Source organism: Nomia melanderi, chromosome 12, assembly GCF_051020985.1.
Source record: "Nomia melanderi isolate GNS246 chromosome 12, iyNomMela1, whole genome shotgun sequence".
Classification (NCBI taxonomy): domain Eukaryota; kingdom Metazoa; phylum Arthropoda; class Insecta; order Hymenoptera; family Halictidae; genus Nomia; species Nomia melanderi.
This window is the reverse complement of record NC_135010.1, coordinates 4,302,797-4,321,010: the sequence shown is the minus strand read 5'-3', so window position 1 is coordinate 4,321,010 and position 18,214 is coordinate 4,302,797. Positions and strand designations below refer to the sequence as shown.

At 27.4% G+C, this 18,214-nt stretch overlaps 2 protein-coding genes across 7 annotated transcripts; one reads left to right on the top strand and one right to left on the bottom strand.

Moving 5' to 3' along the window:
* Positions 1 to 6: 6 nt before the first annotated feature.
* On the bottom strand, positions 7 to 7,014 carry mtRNApol (mitochondrial RNA polymerase). 3 transcript variants are annotated; one of them, XM_076372528.1, is made up of 18 exons: positions 6,613 to 7,014; positions 5,913 to 6,020; positions 5,600 to 5,823; positions 5,419 to 5,519; positions 4,819 to 5,177; positions 4,454 to 4,746; positions 3,988 to 4,257; positions 3,578 to 3,925; positions 3,326 to 3,496; positions 2,778 to 2,903; positions 2,491 to 2,691; positions 1,733 to 2,008; positions 1,326 to 1,571; positions 1,085 to 1,244; positions 773 to 1,016; positions 528 to 699; positions 354 to 439; positions 7 to 147 (listed from the first exon to the last, which is right to left on the bottom strand). In XM_076372528.1, exons 1-18 carry the CDS (start codon positions 6,749 to 6,751, stop codon positions 27 to 29), a joined length of 3,645 nt encoding a protein of 1,214 aa, XP_076228643.1. In that variant the 5' UTR covers positions 6,752 to 7,014; the 3' UTR covers positions 7 to 26. The 3 variants fall into 3 exon arrangements, with proteins under 3 accessions (XP_076228643.1, XP_076228642.1, XP_076228641.1); XM_076372527.1 differs by having other exon boundaries at positions 4,397 to 4,746; positions 5,419 to 5,516; XM_076372526.1 differs by having other exon boundaries at positions 4,397 to 4,746; positions 6,613 to 7,013.
* Positions 7,015 to 9,007: 1,993 nt separating this feature from the next.
* Positions 9,008 to 18,071, top strand: LOC116426266 (UPF0047 protein YjbQ). Of its 4 annotated transcripts, none has more exons than XM_031974971.2 (5): positions 9,008 to 9,251; positions 9,840 to 9,926; positions 10,183 to 10,353; positions 10,829 to 10,965; positions 11,216 to 18,071. In XM_031974971.2, exons 2-5 carry the CDS (start codon positions 9,908 to 9,910, stop codon positions 11,429 to 11,431), a joined length of 543 nt encoding a protein of 180 aa, XP_031830831.1. In that variant the 5' UTR covers positions 9,008 to 9,251; positions 9,840 to 9,907; the 3' UTR covers positions 11,432 to 18,071. The 4 variants fall into 4 exon arrangements, with proteins under 4 accessions (XP_031830831.1, XP_031830830.1, XP_031830834.1 ...); XM_031974970.2 differs by lacking the exon at positions 9,008 to 9,251 and adding an exon at positions 9,577 to 9,645; XM_031974974.2 differs by lacking the exon at positions 9,008 to 9,251 and adding an exon at positions 10,039 to 10,111 and having other exon boundaries at positions 9,768 to 9,926.
* The last annotated feature ends 143 nt before the right edge of the window (positions 18,072 to 18,214 follow it).

Here is an 18,214-nt window from a genome sequence, read left to right as displayed (position 1 = left end):
TATGTACAAACGCTTAATGTTAAATTTCAACTGAAGAAATATGTAGAAGACAATACATTATTTATATCAAAAGATCCTTTTGCCGGCACGTTTGTTAAGGTACGACGTATTTGTTTTAAGTCTAATTTCTGTTTTAGTTCTATATCCCTAAAATAATAATATATTTAGATTACTGTATAAATATTATTTATATTAGTCTCCTTAAGAGTTTTATAAATTTTTTAATAAATAAAAATATGTATTTTTAACTAAGTATTTAACTTTTTGTGACTAAGTATTTAAATTATTATCATATAGGAAATATGACTTCCATTAATTTTATTAAAAAAATTAAAACAATAAATGTTACTTACGTTGATATATAACGGTTTACAAAAAATGTCGCTAAATTCTCAAGAATAGGTTCAGTATGAAGAGCAACAAACTGTTCTCTACATATCTGTAATAAGAATTTACTTTATATTATAAAATATTAAGAAAGTATGTGCGTAATATTTCTCCGTTTTAATTACGTTTCCATTACTTACTTTATTCATAATATCTACAGTAGAAGCATGTGTCCAAAAGCAATCATGTACAGAGACAAAAGTAATGCCTGCTTCTTTACTATGTAAACTAGTAAGCATCATGTGGGTAGAATCTAAGGAGTGTATAAAATTTGGCGCAAATGCATTCTTTTGCTTTAATGTATCAGGTACTCTAAAAATATAAAATACATTAACAAAATATAATACAAAATAATATTTAATGTAACATTATGTATTTTTCTTACTCATTTTTATTTTTGTTTTTTAACTTTTTTAACTGTTTGACATACGGTTGTATAATCGGCAAACCTAGAGGAGTAACCCATTCTACATTTTCACCGCAAAGAACAGAAATAGCTCGAGCACATAAGGTAAACCAATCCTGAATTTCTTTTGCACTTTTGAACATTGTTCTTAACGAGGAAAACGTTTTTTCAGTTAAATATACACTAGCAGTCCAAAGGTGTTCTTCGGGAAACTTTTCCATAACTTTGTAAAATATAAATAATGAGGATAATAAAAATTACTTATTTGTAAGGATAAAATTAAATGTTCACCTTTCAATTGCTTTAATATTTGACATTTTGCACCATACTTTGTTACACCGTATACTGTTGTCATTACAGTTTGCTTTATAACTTTCCTTTGTATAAATCCGTCTAATGCTTTGGCCATTATTACTTTATTTGCGGCATCAATTTTTCGAGTTTTTTCAACCTACAGGAAAATAAATGTAATTATTATGAAAACTAGTAATTATTACAACTTATACAAATATTTATAATAAATAAAACTTACTAAAGCAGCAACAGTACTATATATGTCTTTTGGAACGTCAAATGGGCACAAATTGACACTCTCTGCACCAATTTGATCTCTACCAAGTGCTGCATAATGTTGAAGTCCATTACAACTTCCATCTTGATGTATTGGAAACCTACTTTCATATTCTTCTACGTTTGGTGCTTTCAGTGCATTCGCTATTTCCATACATCCTGCTAGCGTTTGCCATGGTTCCTCTGATTCTTTCCACCACATTTTACCCTTTACGATACAAACATTGTTTTCATTTTCTATTATCCTTCCTTATATTAATTTCATTATTTCATAAAATTATATAAACTGACGAATACGTACATAGTAAAAAGTTTTACAGCTTACTCTTATTATTTTATTATATATTTTACAATAAAAGGAAAACTTACTGTTAAGGGTTTAAAAGCACTGTCTAAAATATTTTCTAGATTTTCATTTGCATATTCAAGCCGTTCTTTTACAGAGGATGATTTTTTCTTACTAGTTAAATTAATAACATGTAATTTGAGCCAATCCAATCCTTTTGGACCCAATGGTTTACTCTCCGCAAATAACAGTAAAGAACGACTCAGGTCAGATGCTAGATGATTCAAGTGAGGAGGAATTGGATAAACTCGACCTCTAAAATCCAGATTATGTGGTAGCCAAAATATTTTATTTCTAAACTAAAAATAATAAAATCCTTAATTAAATTTAAAGTCATCATAATATAGCACAATTTACACTGTGGGTAATGCCTAGTGACTATAAAACTACTCTTTTTTTATTCGAAATGTGTATCTTGTTTAAAATATGTACAGAGTGTTTGGAAATTGTTGAAATTGTTTCCAAGATAACCTTGAAATATCCTGCAAAGGTCATGTCACGATTTTTAAATAAACCCGTATAGTATCTATTCCATATTATTGAAGCCGACATTCAGACATTTCCAATTTATAGAAATGAAATTTTTTGCCTAAGCCGTTATTAAGATATCAGCATCTAAAGTTGCCGGTCCAGCATCCAGTGATGTTCACTAGGATTTTTTACTCAGTTTAATGAGTTATACACGCTCTTTCATTTATGTGCAATTTCTAAACATCCTGTATATTAATTACATATGTGTTACATTAAATATAATTATTTCAAACGATTGAGAAAAACATACGTGATTGGCTAAAGACAGTTTATAAAGTGCATCACACCACAAAGAATAATCATCACGCTTTCTTTGCTCATACTTTGCCATCGCTATTGCCGCTTGACGTTTTTCTTCGACAGTAGCACTTTGTTGCACGCGAGGTGGGGCAGTTAACTTAGAAATTGATTGAGGAATATTTAATTCTGGACAACCACCTTTTTGAAATATCTACGAAAAAACATATATTATTTATAAAATAGTACACATCACGGATTTCGTTAGTAAGAGTTAAAAAATATTGAAATTGCAAGTACTTCGGTCACAATATCAAGGATGGGACAATTAATTGTCCATGGAGTAGAACCTAGTTGATTTAATGAATCAAATACAGGATACAACTGTTGCGATGGTGTATCGTGAAACTTTTTCCATAAATTCCCCTGGAAGAAAAAGAAACAATATTTCAATGTATATTTTACAATTATTTCCAAGAGAACTTAGAAATATAAAAGTTATTTAAACACAATTAAAGTTACATTATAGTTATAAATAGATAAACTTTCAACAGTTCATAAGGTGATGTAAGTTCTAATAAATTTAAGATATTGAAAGTTTAATTTCTCTATTTTTAACAACGTTTTGAATATCTATAAGTATGACATATTTCTTAAAATAAACCTCCCTTATTGATTCAAAATATTTTGAATGTGAAAAATGAACACTAATTTTCAGCCAATATTAAAAAGAAAGTGTGAGCCTTCAATTAGTTTAATTTTTAATTTTTATTAGAATAGACATTTGATATATTAATGGTACTCGAAGTAGATTATAAATAAATTTAAAAGTAAAGATAATAACTTACCATACTACCTGAAACTCTTATAAAATCTGTGCTTTTTAAAAAATAACCCCCTGAAACTATTGATGTCCATGGCCGTGGTGGAGCATTGGATGGAACTAAATTTGTATTAAATGATAATACTTCTGATTGTGCTTCTTTGTACATTTTTGATATAATAGGATGAGGCTTAATCTGTAACAGGTATGCTAAATTATGATATACGACATAATATTTTATAAAATATTTATATATTAAATGTCGGAATATACATACCTGTTCAGCTAAATAATTGTCCTTAGATCTAAACAATGTATAAAATGCGGGAATAGAACTTTTAATATCTTGCCCTTTTAAAAGGTCGGGTTTCAATATTAAATCATTTAATATGATTTTGTACAAAAATTTTCCTATATTTGTAATCACCTCCTTAGGCCAATTGAAACATGTAGCGTTTAAAGACGCACCAGAGCTTTTTTCTTGTTGTTCAAAATATTCCCAGACTGTACGATTGTTCATATTATTAAATTGGTTTATACTTTTAGGGTGTAAGTACCATTCTAGATATTTTTGATAAATTTTATGTATTTTATCGAGTACCCCAGTTTTTTCTTTGTACTGGATCTACAAATTATGATAATAAATTTCCTTGGTCTATAAATTAAAAAATTTTAACTATTACTTACCTCGTATATGTCATAAATATGCCTTCCCAAAGTAATATGTAACGAATTAAGGGTCATACTAAATGTGGCTGAACCACTCGCAACTTTCCTAGCTTCTTGAATTATAGCATTTATGTAGTGTTTCTTATTTAATACTTCCAAAAATGGATATAATACCATTAAAGCATTATAAGAGTGGTTCTCTGTTTCTTTTAGACATTTTAAGTTCCTTTCAAATGCTACTAATGCTATTCGTTTCCAATAATTTTCCAATTCAGTAACTTTGTGTCTCTAAGCAAAAAAAAAACCGTGATTATTAAAGAATAATATACCAATGATTTATGAAATTCAAAAAAATATAAATATAAAGTTAATTGCATTTTGACGATAATTGAATTAATATATTCAATATGGACATTAAATATCTTACATATGCTGAAACAGTCTTCATATTTATATCAGGGTTGATTATACTTTTTATTTGCACCTTAGTGGTTTTTTCTAGTTGAAACTGCAGTTCCGCGCAATTTTTTAATTCGTTCATTGTCAATTGATTTTTCAGTGGACTACAATAATTATTCATCATGGGAACTTTATTCACAAGGCTGCACATGTATCCTAAATTTAATCCAGTATATGATGGTTTGAAGTCTGGTTCACATTGTTGAATTACTTTCAATACATTTTGATGCTGATCATGTTTAAAACATCCTTTATTAATGATGTCATTGAATGAAATATTATAACTCTTCATTTCAGACTGTAAATTTGTCAAAACATCTGCATATAAAAACAATAATGTTAATATTTCCCTTTTTATAAATAATTGTATTTTTAATTATATAATATTACCTGATGTATTTAATGTGTTACTGTTTCTTCCTACAGCATCAAATAAATATATGAATGTTTGTTCTGTTGGTATTAAGGAATCATTTTTTATCATAGTATATAAGTCTAATACTTTTTTAATATCCTTTTTGGAAGCGTAAGCTTCTAAGATGATGTTATAAAGTTCAATACATTTTTTATTGTGTTGTAAATTATTATTCCTAGATTTCCTATATTTCATTAATATTCTATTTGTTCTATGCAACATATTACAATTTAAATATACTTGCATATGGGCTAATAAGGTTTCAATGTAATTATCTGTGGCATGTCGATTATTAATCATACAATGAGTCTTTTTTTCCACTTGACAATTATTTCTACAACAATGAAAATCATTTTAAAATATTAAGTAAATGGAAATAAACTTGCTAATTACTAAATTATTAAAAATAAAACGATTATGTGTCAACAAATACATGAATATAAAGTAAAAATCTGAATATACACTATATTTAATGAAAGGTGATAATCATTAATATTTCATTCGCAAAACTATTAATAAATGAACACCCATTTGGATATGTTAATTTTATACTTTTAATCTATACATGTACTTACTTCTTAATATGTATACTTGAATCTGAAAATGTATTTTTATCATTATCCAATTGCTTGCAATAATTCATCTTTTTAGACAAAGTATTCTCAATGCTTTCCTGCTGTAATTATATTTATATCATGTTTGTATATACATGCACACATATAATAATATATGCAAAAATCAAATTTTAAAACTTACAATATTGAAGTTCTTTTCACTTTTAAGAGAATCATGGTTTTCTTTGCATGTATTTAAATCAGAAGTAATACATTGATCTTGACAGTGATCAGAATTATTGTTTAAAGTAGAACTTATTTGAGGTGATTTGTCCGCAATATTATCTTGACCAACCAGCACTGATATATTAGAAGCTTTTATTTTTTGTATTGTAGTTTTTTTATTACTTGCTCTTTCATTTGTTACTGCAATAAAAATATTTCATATTACAATAGTTGCTCAAAATCAAAATAATATTACTTAATTATGAAAAATTATTCATGTAAAATCATACTTTCGAGTAGCTCTGCATACAGTCTTCTTTGCCGATTTCTTTTCTTCATTACAGACAGATGTAATAAATTTGTTGTAGTAGTATTAGTCCGTATTTGATGATGCATTACTAAAAAATTATTAAACATTAAATACTGTGTAAAATATAATTTCATTAATGATTAAATATTTACTAGATTAATTTTTTTTAATTAATCAATTATAAACACATTGTTTATTAATAATATTATTACATTCTGATAAAAACATGAATTCATTATTTTGAACATGAATTTCATTTATTTCTATAACAAAAAGATTTATTCTTAATTATAAAGATAAAAAATAATAATTGATAATAAATAATATGCTAGAATTATTATTTTTAGTTTTCAACTGCAATAAGAAAAACTGTTCTATAAGAGCATCATATTACATAAAAGTTATAATTCTAACTATTGAAAAGTAAATAAATAAATGTAAAACCATTGTTACTAAAGCAAAAAGCATTAAAAATTACATAATATTTAAAATAATAAATAAATCGATAGAGTAGAAAAGATATTTCACTTTTAATGTTAATAATTGTATCAAATTTAAAAAAAGAGATACAAACAAAAAATTTTGGTAACACAAACGAGTTACATGCTAATTGTAAACTACAGAAATTAAAACTATTATTTATTTAATAAATATTAATTTGTTTATATACTCTAACATACATTTTGATACTTTTCCGTGGTAAAAGTTACAAAAAGAACACAACCTTATAGAATTTTGCATGATTACTTGCGAAGGCATTAATAAAACGTTGTTCAAAGAAATTCGTTTTGTAATTTGCAGTAGCAAAAATTTGCACATCTTCGTGCGATAAACAAAATTAATAAGAAGATATTAACAAATTCATTATTCGGCAAAATCTTATGTATTTAAAATAACCTAAAACACTGTATGGAAACCGCATTTTGTACTATCAGAGACGAGATATAGAATAGACATAACAAACAATATAAAATTTTGTCACACGCTCTAGGGAGTTCCAGAACCTCCTTATCATTTTCGTATCACGCCCTGTCATATCGACTTAGGCAGCGCTATAAGTGATAGAAATTAGAATAAAAAATATTGAAGCACAGCCTTAGAATACGTACTACATATCAATGTAAAATCAAGTTATGTTTATTTATAAATAAGTGAACAAGTATATGTATACATAATTATTTAATGGAATAATTACTGACTCATATTTTGGTTTTAGTTACGATTTTAATATTTGAATTTTGACAATCTTTAGAAAAATACATTGTATGTACAGTCCGGACATATATTACGTTTGTGTTTAATATTTTTAATTCTAATTTCTATCTCTTATAACACTGCTATGCAAAACCAGCCTAAGTTGATATGGCAGGGCGTGATACGGCATGGGTAAGGAGTTCCTAGAATCCCTGAGAGCGTGTTATAAAATTTTACATTACTTGTTATGTCTATTCTATACCTTGTCTATGGTGCAGCATACGAAAATTGTTACTTCTTCACATACACTTTTCTCTTTCTTTTTTATTCAATGCTTCATAAAAAGTAATATAAATATCATTTACAAAGAAGCGACACGTTGTCTCGTATATATTTTATATTTCAAGATCATCCAATTTATTGAACATTAAAAATTTCAATCTAAATTTTACTTCTGTAAGAGTATTTTATAGTTATATTTATAGACAACTTCTGAATGAATACACCAGGGGTGTTGAACTGGAAGTTTACGAGCTTTGTAGGGTCTTTCCTCTCACGAAGAGTTACCCTTAACATAAGTATTTACTTATCTCTTTACAACTTTCACCCGTATGTATTGAACACTAAGTACTTACTTACTTAAGTACATAGTAAATACCTATTTAAGTACTTAGTTCCTTTATTCTAAACTTATCAATACTCTTTTATTTTACAGGATGTATTAAACTTCATATGTAAATCTTAAATAATAATTAATTAACGGTAATACTGCAGGATTCTTGCAGATAAACCGATTTTCGTTAAATTGACAAATATTATAAAAATGCGCATTTTAAACAACTTTTTTCTTTAACAAAAATATTGTAACTCCATGAGAATCAAAAATATTGATGGATACTGTGTCTGAACAGTATCTGCGTTTCTACAGTTCGACCACTCAAGATGCAGAATTTGTTTGGAAACTTTTCGTTCTCCATTAAATTCCCCATCTTTTCTTATATTCAGTATATTAGATATAGCGAAAAGTTTTGTCCGTTTTTGAATTAAAAGAAAATAATACATTGTTAAACATTTATTAATATTTACTGGACAATATAATTTCCTTCGTTACTAATGACCTCTTTCCAGCGAGATGGTAATTTGTGGATTCGGAAACTTGATGACATTATTATTCTGTACTTTAAGGGGAAAGTAATATTTCTGAATTTTCAACGCAAATATACACAATCTTTAAATTTTTTACGCTTTTACGCTTTGCTTCATAAAGTCTATTTGATTTTAAATTAAAAAAATAATTTACAAAAATCTCGAACGTGTTTAATTTTTATAAAAAACCGTTGGATTCAAATTGGAAAGATTTTTGAGAATTATGAAGTAAAAACATAGATGGAGGTTATGCGGTGCCGCTTCTTGTACAGCCCCACTCAGGACAATACGGCCCCGCTTGTATCAATCTCTATTATCTAATAAGTGAAACTCATTTCTATATGTAAAAAACAACATATGAAACTAAGTATTGTGATTGACCGAAATCTGTTAGAACTTTTATAAAGGAAAATAGGTACCGAAGTACCGTGAAACCCGAGAAGATCAAAGGCCGAAGCGACAAACATGCTCCGCTATCCTCATGGTCGTTTCACAGCACGCTCATGCGCATATAGAATTCAATGTAGGGGTAGCAGGGATTTTCCGCAATTATCTCTAAAACTAAAAGAAAACAATATTTTTGTCATAGGAAAAAATTGTTCGTAACACCGATTTTTACAATATTTGTCAATTTTATTAAAATCGATTTCCTCGCAAGAATTCTATAGTATTACATGATTAACCAATAAATAAATAAATAAATAAATATGAATATTATTAATATGAATTTACAACATACCGTTACAGTTTTTGAGTGAGAAATATTCGCAATTTCCATAAATGTCATTACTGTACAGTCTACGTAATGTTGTGTCTTTATTGAATAATTGTTTTTGTAAAAACAATGAACTGTTTGAAAATCTTGATTTTTTAAATAAAATAAGGCTTAAACCTTCTATAAAACACATTTAACGTACATTTGTGTTCTCAAGCAGTTGGTTTGAAATATTTTTGTTATCTTAAAACTGAAAAAATAAATGTTAGCATTGCATATATTATTAAAATTTTTGGATGTATTTTTTGTTTCTAATTTCACTTCTTTAGCTAGAGAACATAAATCTTCATTGTTGTTAAAAGTTCTTTCGTCAACTTCAATGATATTTTTTCAAAATAACGATTATCTAATTTTGAAGTTATTTAAAATAGAATTGATATAAAAGTATGTCGTGTAACATTATCTTATTTATTCTTCTATCCTTTTTAATGTAATAAAGTGAATACATGATAATTGATAAAATTCTACTGTTTTTATATAAAAATTATTATGTACTATTTTTAAGGTTATGCAATACTAAATAAGAAAGCAGCAAAATTTTATTCAACATTGTAATTTCATATGAAGATTAAATGTTCTGTTGTACTTATTTAGAATGGTACTTTATATTATAATTTTTATATTAAGTGTAACATATATATACATATGTACATACGTATATATGTATATACATATATGTATATACATATATATATATATATATATATATATATATATATATATATATATATATGATATGTATTACTTCTATATTTGTACATACACGTGTGCGTACTATCTGAGAAACTACAGGATCCGCAGATTGAGTACAACTGCTACATATAGGTCTACATGCAAAATCCAAACACGGTGGCTTGGATATGTATGTAAACGCGATAGGTATGTCATATTAAGTCAATCATTATTTCTCATAACCTTCTGATGAATGCAAAATATACCAGATGTAATTAGACAATCTTAAAAGATGTGGTTAAATCCGTACATCTTATAGCCGACAAGAGGTGAAGATAGACGTATACCATTTCCAATGGAGTGGACCGTGTTCTCGTGATTTTTGGCTCGAAGTAGATTTTACCGTATCTTCGCTTTGCGAGAAATTTTATTCGAAGTCTAGTTAACTGTGTAATCTCTGCAGCGTATCATATCATGGCCTCGACAAAGAGAAAGATTCAAATTGGTTCTGCTTGGTTTCAAACGAAAATTAAACTAAGACCACAGCATCGAGGTATTCATCACGTTACCGAAGAAATAGTAGGAAAAATTCCGGAGCTCTGTGAATTTTCTGTTGGACTTTGTCACATACAAAGTAAGTGAAATTCTGTGCCACGAGATCATTTCGTTATTATGTTATTTTTGCAAAAATATAGTGCTACAATGTGAACATTAAACTGTATGTATTACCCTATATTATTTATTTTACCATTTAATAGAATTTTGTTTATAATTCGTTATACTTAAAATGTTCAGTAACCTTCAATGTATATAGTATATTTCTCGAATAATAACATTTAAAAATGCATATCAATACACATTTTAAATATATACTAAACAATTGTCACTTATTAATATCTAGATTTAAATCATTTGAATTCATGCATTAACAAAAACAATTAGAATGGTATTTCTATATGAATCAAATTAGTGTGAACTAGCAAATGAATATTGCATTTATAAAATTTTTAGGTTTATATTAATAAATTATATAAACCTAAATTTATATTAATAATAAAATTGTTTATTTGTGATAAGACATAAAAATTACTAAATTTTAAAACTTTCAGTTCTTCATACATCAGCAAGTTTAGCGTTAAATGAAAATTGTGATCCAGATGTTAGAGATGATGTAGAAATGATGCTTAATAAAATAGTTCCTGAAGGTTTGGCCTATAGACATAGTCAAGAAGGACCAGATGATATGGTAAATTGATGAAATGCTTGTATAGTTCTTACAATCGGACAGTGTAATGAAAATTTATACTATATGATTTTTGATAATATATTTATATTTCAATGAAAATTATTTGTTATTATATAATATTTTTAAATAAGAAAGTAGTTCTATTTTCATTAAAAAATTATGTAACTCAATAAGACAATGTGTTCATGATTCAATAGCCATTGACTATTTTAAATTTCCATAAATCTTTTTATAATTATGTTATTTACAGCCAGCACATGTAAAGGCGTGTTTTCTTGGTTCTTCATTGAGCATTCCAATTACTGATGGCAAATTGACTTTGGGAAAATGGCAAGGAATTTGGTTGTGCGAACATCGTAACAATGCTGGAAGACGTAAAGCTGTAATAACATTAACTGGTTGTCTTCGTGATCCTGCAAGTAGCCCTTTGACTCCTGTTAGTCCTTTCGCCTCTACTAGCAGCTAGGACCACTCACACCCCCAAAGACGTAGTAAACGTCATCTGGGCATATCTAAATCCAATTATTCGATCTAGCAGCTACTTAAGTTTAATACAAATCTAAGAGTATAATTGAAAAAAGAGTGTATGGATACTGTAGAAATACACATAAATATACAACTTTATCTTATGAATTCAATTACAATATTCATTATATTATGGAATTTAGTCATTTTATTACTATATAGGTTTTAGAATAATAAAACTACTGACAATATTTATTATAAATATCATGTCTGTACGTGCAAGTGATGCATTCATTGTTTGTACTTCAATAGGTATAGATACAATACATATATAAAATTTGCATTTGGTAGTTCCATTGCGACTACCAACAGATACACATTCCAATCTAAGTTATCAATAATGATTGAAACATCCACTTCGGTAAACATGATGTTCAGTAGTTACAAACTGCCAAGGCATGTGTATATTGTATTCTGTATACATTCAAAAAGATAAAATCATATTAACTCAAGTATCCAGCACTCTTCTTTTTCGCTCTTAGATAAAACTGTGCATTCTAATATAATGCGTCCAATATTCCGAATTTAATTACATAGCTTTATTTAAGAAATCTTTTTGTAAAAACCATGAACAAGAAAATAGCATTAACAAATGCTCAACTGAGAACTTGCATTATTTTTTCTAATATTTAAAGAAATCTCAGTCCGGGCATATGTAATACGTTACAAATTTCTAACTCTGTGCTTATCATAGGGTAGGCATTTCTAATGACGTTTCCATAACATTGGGGGTGTATATAGATTATAATCAACATTTCTTTGCTGTGCTAATATATTTCAGCTAGGGATATTTACATATGTTTCAATAATAGTGTCGACGCGTGGACAAGTCGGAATGAAAGTAGAGTCTAATAATATTATTGAATTATACAAATGATTTAGAATTATCGCATTGTTAAGTAATAATTGATACAGAAATGCAACATAGCAATTTTTATTAAAGTCAACTAAAATATGTAAAATATTTGGGAATCTAGCACTGCGAAGGGCTGTAATAAGGATTAATTATAATGTTACAAAATTAACCAAAGCTTATCATGGGGGCTTGTTAACGTATCTAATATACTGTACAACAGACAGTTGGTGTTAGTTGTTAATATTTCTCATATGTAGCATAAATGATCATCTGTTACAGTTAATGGGAAAGCTTTAATGTAAATTATTTAATAATGCAGTTTATTAGGCTTAAACAAGAACAGCTCAAAAGTGTAGCATTATAAAATATAATAATTAAGATTACTAATTTGTAGCAAATTATAAATTTAGTTTATCTACCTTGACGATTTTGGGTCAGAAGAACACATATTATTATATGACATTAAAAATACAAAATGTAAGAATGTCATGTGCAAACGCAATTTTAAGTTTGTAATCGATCCGAGAAAATAGATTCCTTAATATCTAAAATGTATAAGTATAGTAAATATAAAAACTAAACAAATGTAATATAATTAATTTGCTGGTTAATTTAAAAAATTAAATAATTGGTATAACATTGTTTTTTTATAAAATGATGACTGTAAACTATGAAGTAAAACAGATATATTTAGTGAACAATTAATATTTACATAGTAATTAAAATGTACGTTTAATTTTTCAATTGCATTAATTAAGTTTATCAAAATTAATATAATAGAATTTTATTTTAATACACATGATAAAGTAACCAGTTTTTTAATAATATTTTTAATAAACTTGTAAATTGTAATTCGTTTAAAATTCAAATTTATGCACATACATTAGTAATTTGTAAAATATTGTATATTTGTGTCACTTGAGCATCTTCAATGAGAATCATGTGAACATTATTACCACACAATTTATGCGATACTGGAAATTTAAACTTTGTATATAACTCGCGTTCTGTTAAAATTAATAACATATTAGTAATTCAGTTAAATTAAGTTTTTATACGAAGATATATAAATTATAAATAACATATTTTTTTTCATATATAACATATTAATTCTATGTGGTTTTCTTATTTTTTGAAATAAGAACTTCCTTACAGTACTTCAACAGGTGATGTTAATATACTTGTAATATACTTGTATGTAAAGTCTCCAAAGTTGTTTCAACATTATTCAATCTTTTTGCTATTTGTATAAAATCAAATGTTATTAATATAACGTATTTTAACAGTGTTTAAATGTTATCCCATGAACAATGTAAAATAACATTAAATCATACATATATTAAACGGTTCAATGAATATTGTAACAACAAATGTTAAAACGAAAGATACCTTTGTGTAAACATTTGTTATTATATTTTCAAATTTCTTAATTTGTATTATATTGAATATTTGAAATGATTTATTATAAAGTTGAAACATTCTTCTGCTTAAAAAAACTTTTTTAACGAGAATACGATGTGAATGGAATTTTGAAACTTTTGTTTATTGTGCGAGTAAAAAATTATATTTAAATATTCAGTTACTAATCACATACATTTGTGATAAATAGTAAATAAGATCACATGCTCTTAAATTATTTAATACTTATAAAATTTTCTGTACCTAGAAAATTTTATTAGTTTTTAGCTGGATATAGTGGACCTGTATCATTATATATTAACGAAAATTGAATTCATTAAGATTATACGATATATGTATTGAATACTATGATACTTAAATTTAATCTTACTACATGTACATATAATATTATATTTAAACAAACTATAGTGAGAATATTAAATTTATGAGTCAGTGTAATAAAATTTGATTGCAAATATTGTATATTACCTCTAACATTAGACAAATTAAATTGTTTATATAAAAACAAAAGTAATTAATTATACCATATGGAAAAATATTATTAAATATAAAATTATACAGCCTAATGTTTATTTTAACTTTTATGTCGGTTTACTTTCGTCGTTTTACTTATTTAAAAAATAAGATAGATAATCACAAATCCATCTTAAAATTGAGTTATATATTCTATTAAATTTCTTTTGAATCAATTTACTTATATTACGTTAAAAAGTAGTAACATTTAAAAATATTCTTAGAAAGTGTAAGGAACAAATAAATAGGATTGGAAATTACAGGTTCAAACAGGAAATAAACTTTTAAATTTATACATTTTAATATTTCATTTGAACTAGTATGTAATAACACATATCTGTTAAATATTTAAAAAGGCAGTACTTAACATTATTTTTATTATACATGTTAAACATTTCATTAACATCACTAATATAATAATAATGTAATTTTCAAAATCTGACTTATGTAGCTTGTAAAAAATTGATTGAAGAGTCCTTGTAAAAATAGTAGATTTCACTTTATTCAAGTCTCGGCTAAATAACATGTATAAATAAATACAAGGCGATTCTTCATGAAAAAATAAAAAAAATATATACTATAATATTTTTTCAGCCAAAAAATTGAATTTGAAAATCCACTACGTATTTACCTATGTTAAAGTTCCAGAAGGATTTTCCGTGCAACATATAATACCTAATCTGTCTGTAAACATTAGTTATACGATATTTCAGTATTATTAGATTTAATAAAGAATAAAATGATACTTCATCAGCAACATTTCGATGAACTGTTTGCTGTTGTAGAAATTTTAGCCAGCGTGTTCTTAATCAAAGAGGAACGAATGGATACAAAGAGGTGTAAACAGTCTTCCACAATGCATTTTTGTAATTAATAGTAGAATATTCTTGATAAAATATATCTTTTATCTTTCTTGTATTTAGTAACACTTAAATATCATGTTCATGTTTACAAACAGGGAATATATCACAGAATAAATCATCATACACATATATTTGTAATAATGTAGATATAAAACTATACATTTTTCAGTAGTCATTATTAAATTGGGAGAATAATAATTCTTCAAGAACATATATGGATGTTTTTAAGTCGTAATAATATGCATCTTTTTCATCGTACGTGGGTGCGTTATATAAAATATTTGTAGGATCTAATTGTTCTACGTATTGTAGTAATTCAGATATAGATTTTTTATTCATGACTAATTTAATTCTGTCGAATGTAACGTGCATATATGTACTTTGTTAGTGAATGCATGTACTGTGGAGCCACTTGTCCTGGTTAAAAATATGCTTTAAGGGGGCCGTGAGAAATTTCTGTAGGTGTAGCTCGATTTTGGTTCTTTTATGGTGTGGTCCGGGTTGTTAAATATATTTGCGTGTTTCGTACTTGTTGCTAGGCTAGCGAGTACTATCCGCCTTAACATTTTTTTCTTTTTTCTTTGTTTTTGACTATTGCCGTTCCGGGAATAATGCTTGCTATTCCTTTTGAACTGTATATTGACGACGATAATAAAGACGACACACTGATCGGCGTGCCTGCGGGTCGCCGGTTTCACCGCTCCCTGCCGATCCCGCGGGATCTTTAGGTAGATCGAGCAGCTTGAGGCCCGTGAGAAACGCGGGGACGATAGTACTGCGTGAGGTACGTGTGACACGTCGATTAGTTATTTGGTAATTTGTCGAAATACGGGACGGTGCTTCAGCGTTAATCTCTTTTCGTATCTTCGAACTTAATCGACTCAAATATCCTCTACAAGACAAATGGCATTCGAGGCATTATACGACTCGATCCGCGAAGTCTTAAGTACATAGTCCGGGTCTGATTTCATCCGTTTAAAGGCCTCGTTGATTGTCTTGATTGACCTCCTATACAATGGATCCGCATTCGAGCAGATCACGAATAGACTCCTGTGTGTCGCGGTTTTTCACCAATTGTTTTTCGTCATGTGTTTTATCTCTTTGAAAGGAAAGATTTCGATTTTGATTGCATGCTATCCAGTGCCAATGCCCGAATTGATAGTAATCGGGCGTCCGTCACTGTTTAGTGAGATACACTGAGATATTTTCCCAGTGTTCGAGGTTAAAATTGCTAGATCCAGTAAGTTTTTGACGTAGTCTTCGTCTTCCAGATCTTCCTCGTCCGATTTCTTCTGTTTCATAGTAGTTTCTAATGGCTGTACATCTGCAGGTATTGTGATTGTATGGCACAGTCGTAGACGATGTGGGTATGTTCTCCATGTTTGCTAATGAAGATGATAGTTCCGATAAAGCGTGCTCGTATAAATCGAGAAATTGCTGACTTTTCTTGATTTTAATAACATGGTAAATGATTTTTCGCTTGAGATTCTTTTCTCAAAGTCCAGCCATGAGTATTTGTTGAAATTGTGATCTTTTGAGTATAGTGTTTTGCAAACAGTTCGAAGAGCTTCTTGTGTTTGTATCCATAGTCGTTTTTTCTGTATGTTTCATTTTTTAATAAAAGTGCTGATAAGAGTTTCAAGGGTAATGAAATTAAAGCAGAAGTAATTGTGGATTGTTCACTTCTTTTGGTGTTAGGTGGTGTGTCAAATTTGATAATCTGCGCGTCAGAAAATTCAGTAGTATTTTCTTGTTTTTCGTCGTCACTGGACAATTCAACGCACCAATTTGCATTAGAATATGCATTATGTTGTTTGAGGCGTCTAATTTTGCGTTACATGTTGGTCTGTTTGGTGGATAAAGGTTTTCCAGAGTGAATAGTGTGATAAAGTTTTTTTATATTTTTCAAAGTTTTTTTAATAATTGTATTTCTTCTAATAAGAATGTATTTGTGTTATTGTATTTTTTCATATCTGAACGATTCTATTGTTGCATTAGAATGTTGAAGACTGAATATAAAGCTAAAAACAGAGAACATTTTATACCTGTAATCGCTGTCGTTGCTGCCACCTCCTTCACGACAGTTGAGATTTTAATTGAAAATATGCGCGCGCAAAGCGTATATATATATGATTATAACACAATGTGTAAATAAACAATGGATTTTCAAACTTAATTTTCTTAAAAATTTATCATTGGATGATAACATTTTTTTTTATTTTTTCATAAGAAGTTACCCTCACACTCACTTGTATGTTATTCAGCTGATTCCGTATAATTTCAGTTTCTGTTTCTAGAGATACTATTAGTAAGGAATAATAATATTGATAATGACGATGATAACGATGATTACAATGATAACGTTAATAATGATGATGATGATGATGATGATGATGATGATAATCATAAGAATAATATATTCATTTATTAGAGCATTAGACTTGTGTAATTAAGTTCATCAAATTATATCAAATGATATTAATTTTAATACAACAATTATATTTGTATTATACTAAATGATAAGTAGTCATTTTGCTACACATACATAAAGGTATATTACAAATGTAAAATTGTATATCATCAGTAAGAAAGCATTGTAAAGGTCTGGACCAATGTAATATTTAACATGTAGTAATTATTATAATATTTAATAATATATACTAGACATTATCAAAACAAGAAAAAAGTCTTAACATTGGCTTAAAAATCATTAGTTCTGAAATTACAAAATATTTTTACTGTAAGTTTGTAATAGAATAACAGATTCAATTCCATATTTATCTAAATCTATCTAAATATTATTAAAATATATCAATGGTTAAAAAAATTTGGAACGTTACAAGATAGTTAAAAAAAATTTTTTAATGATGTTTAGCCGTTAATAAATAACTATTCATAAAAGGGCTTAGCATTTGTCAATATCTTTTCGATTAAAGTACCATCACTTTTATTAATGACATTTTTATCCAAGATGATTTCAATAATTTTTATAATGTTCATAATTGTGAAAATGAAAATATGTAAAACGATAATTAAACATTAAGCTTCATGAAAAATGGGTTAAACATGGTGA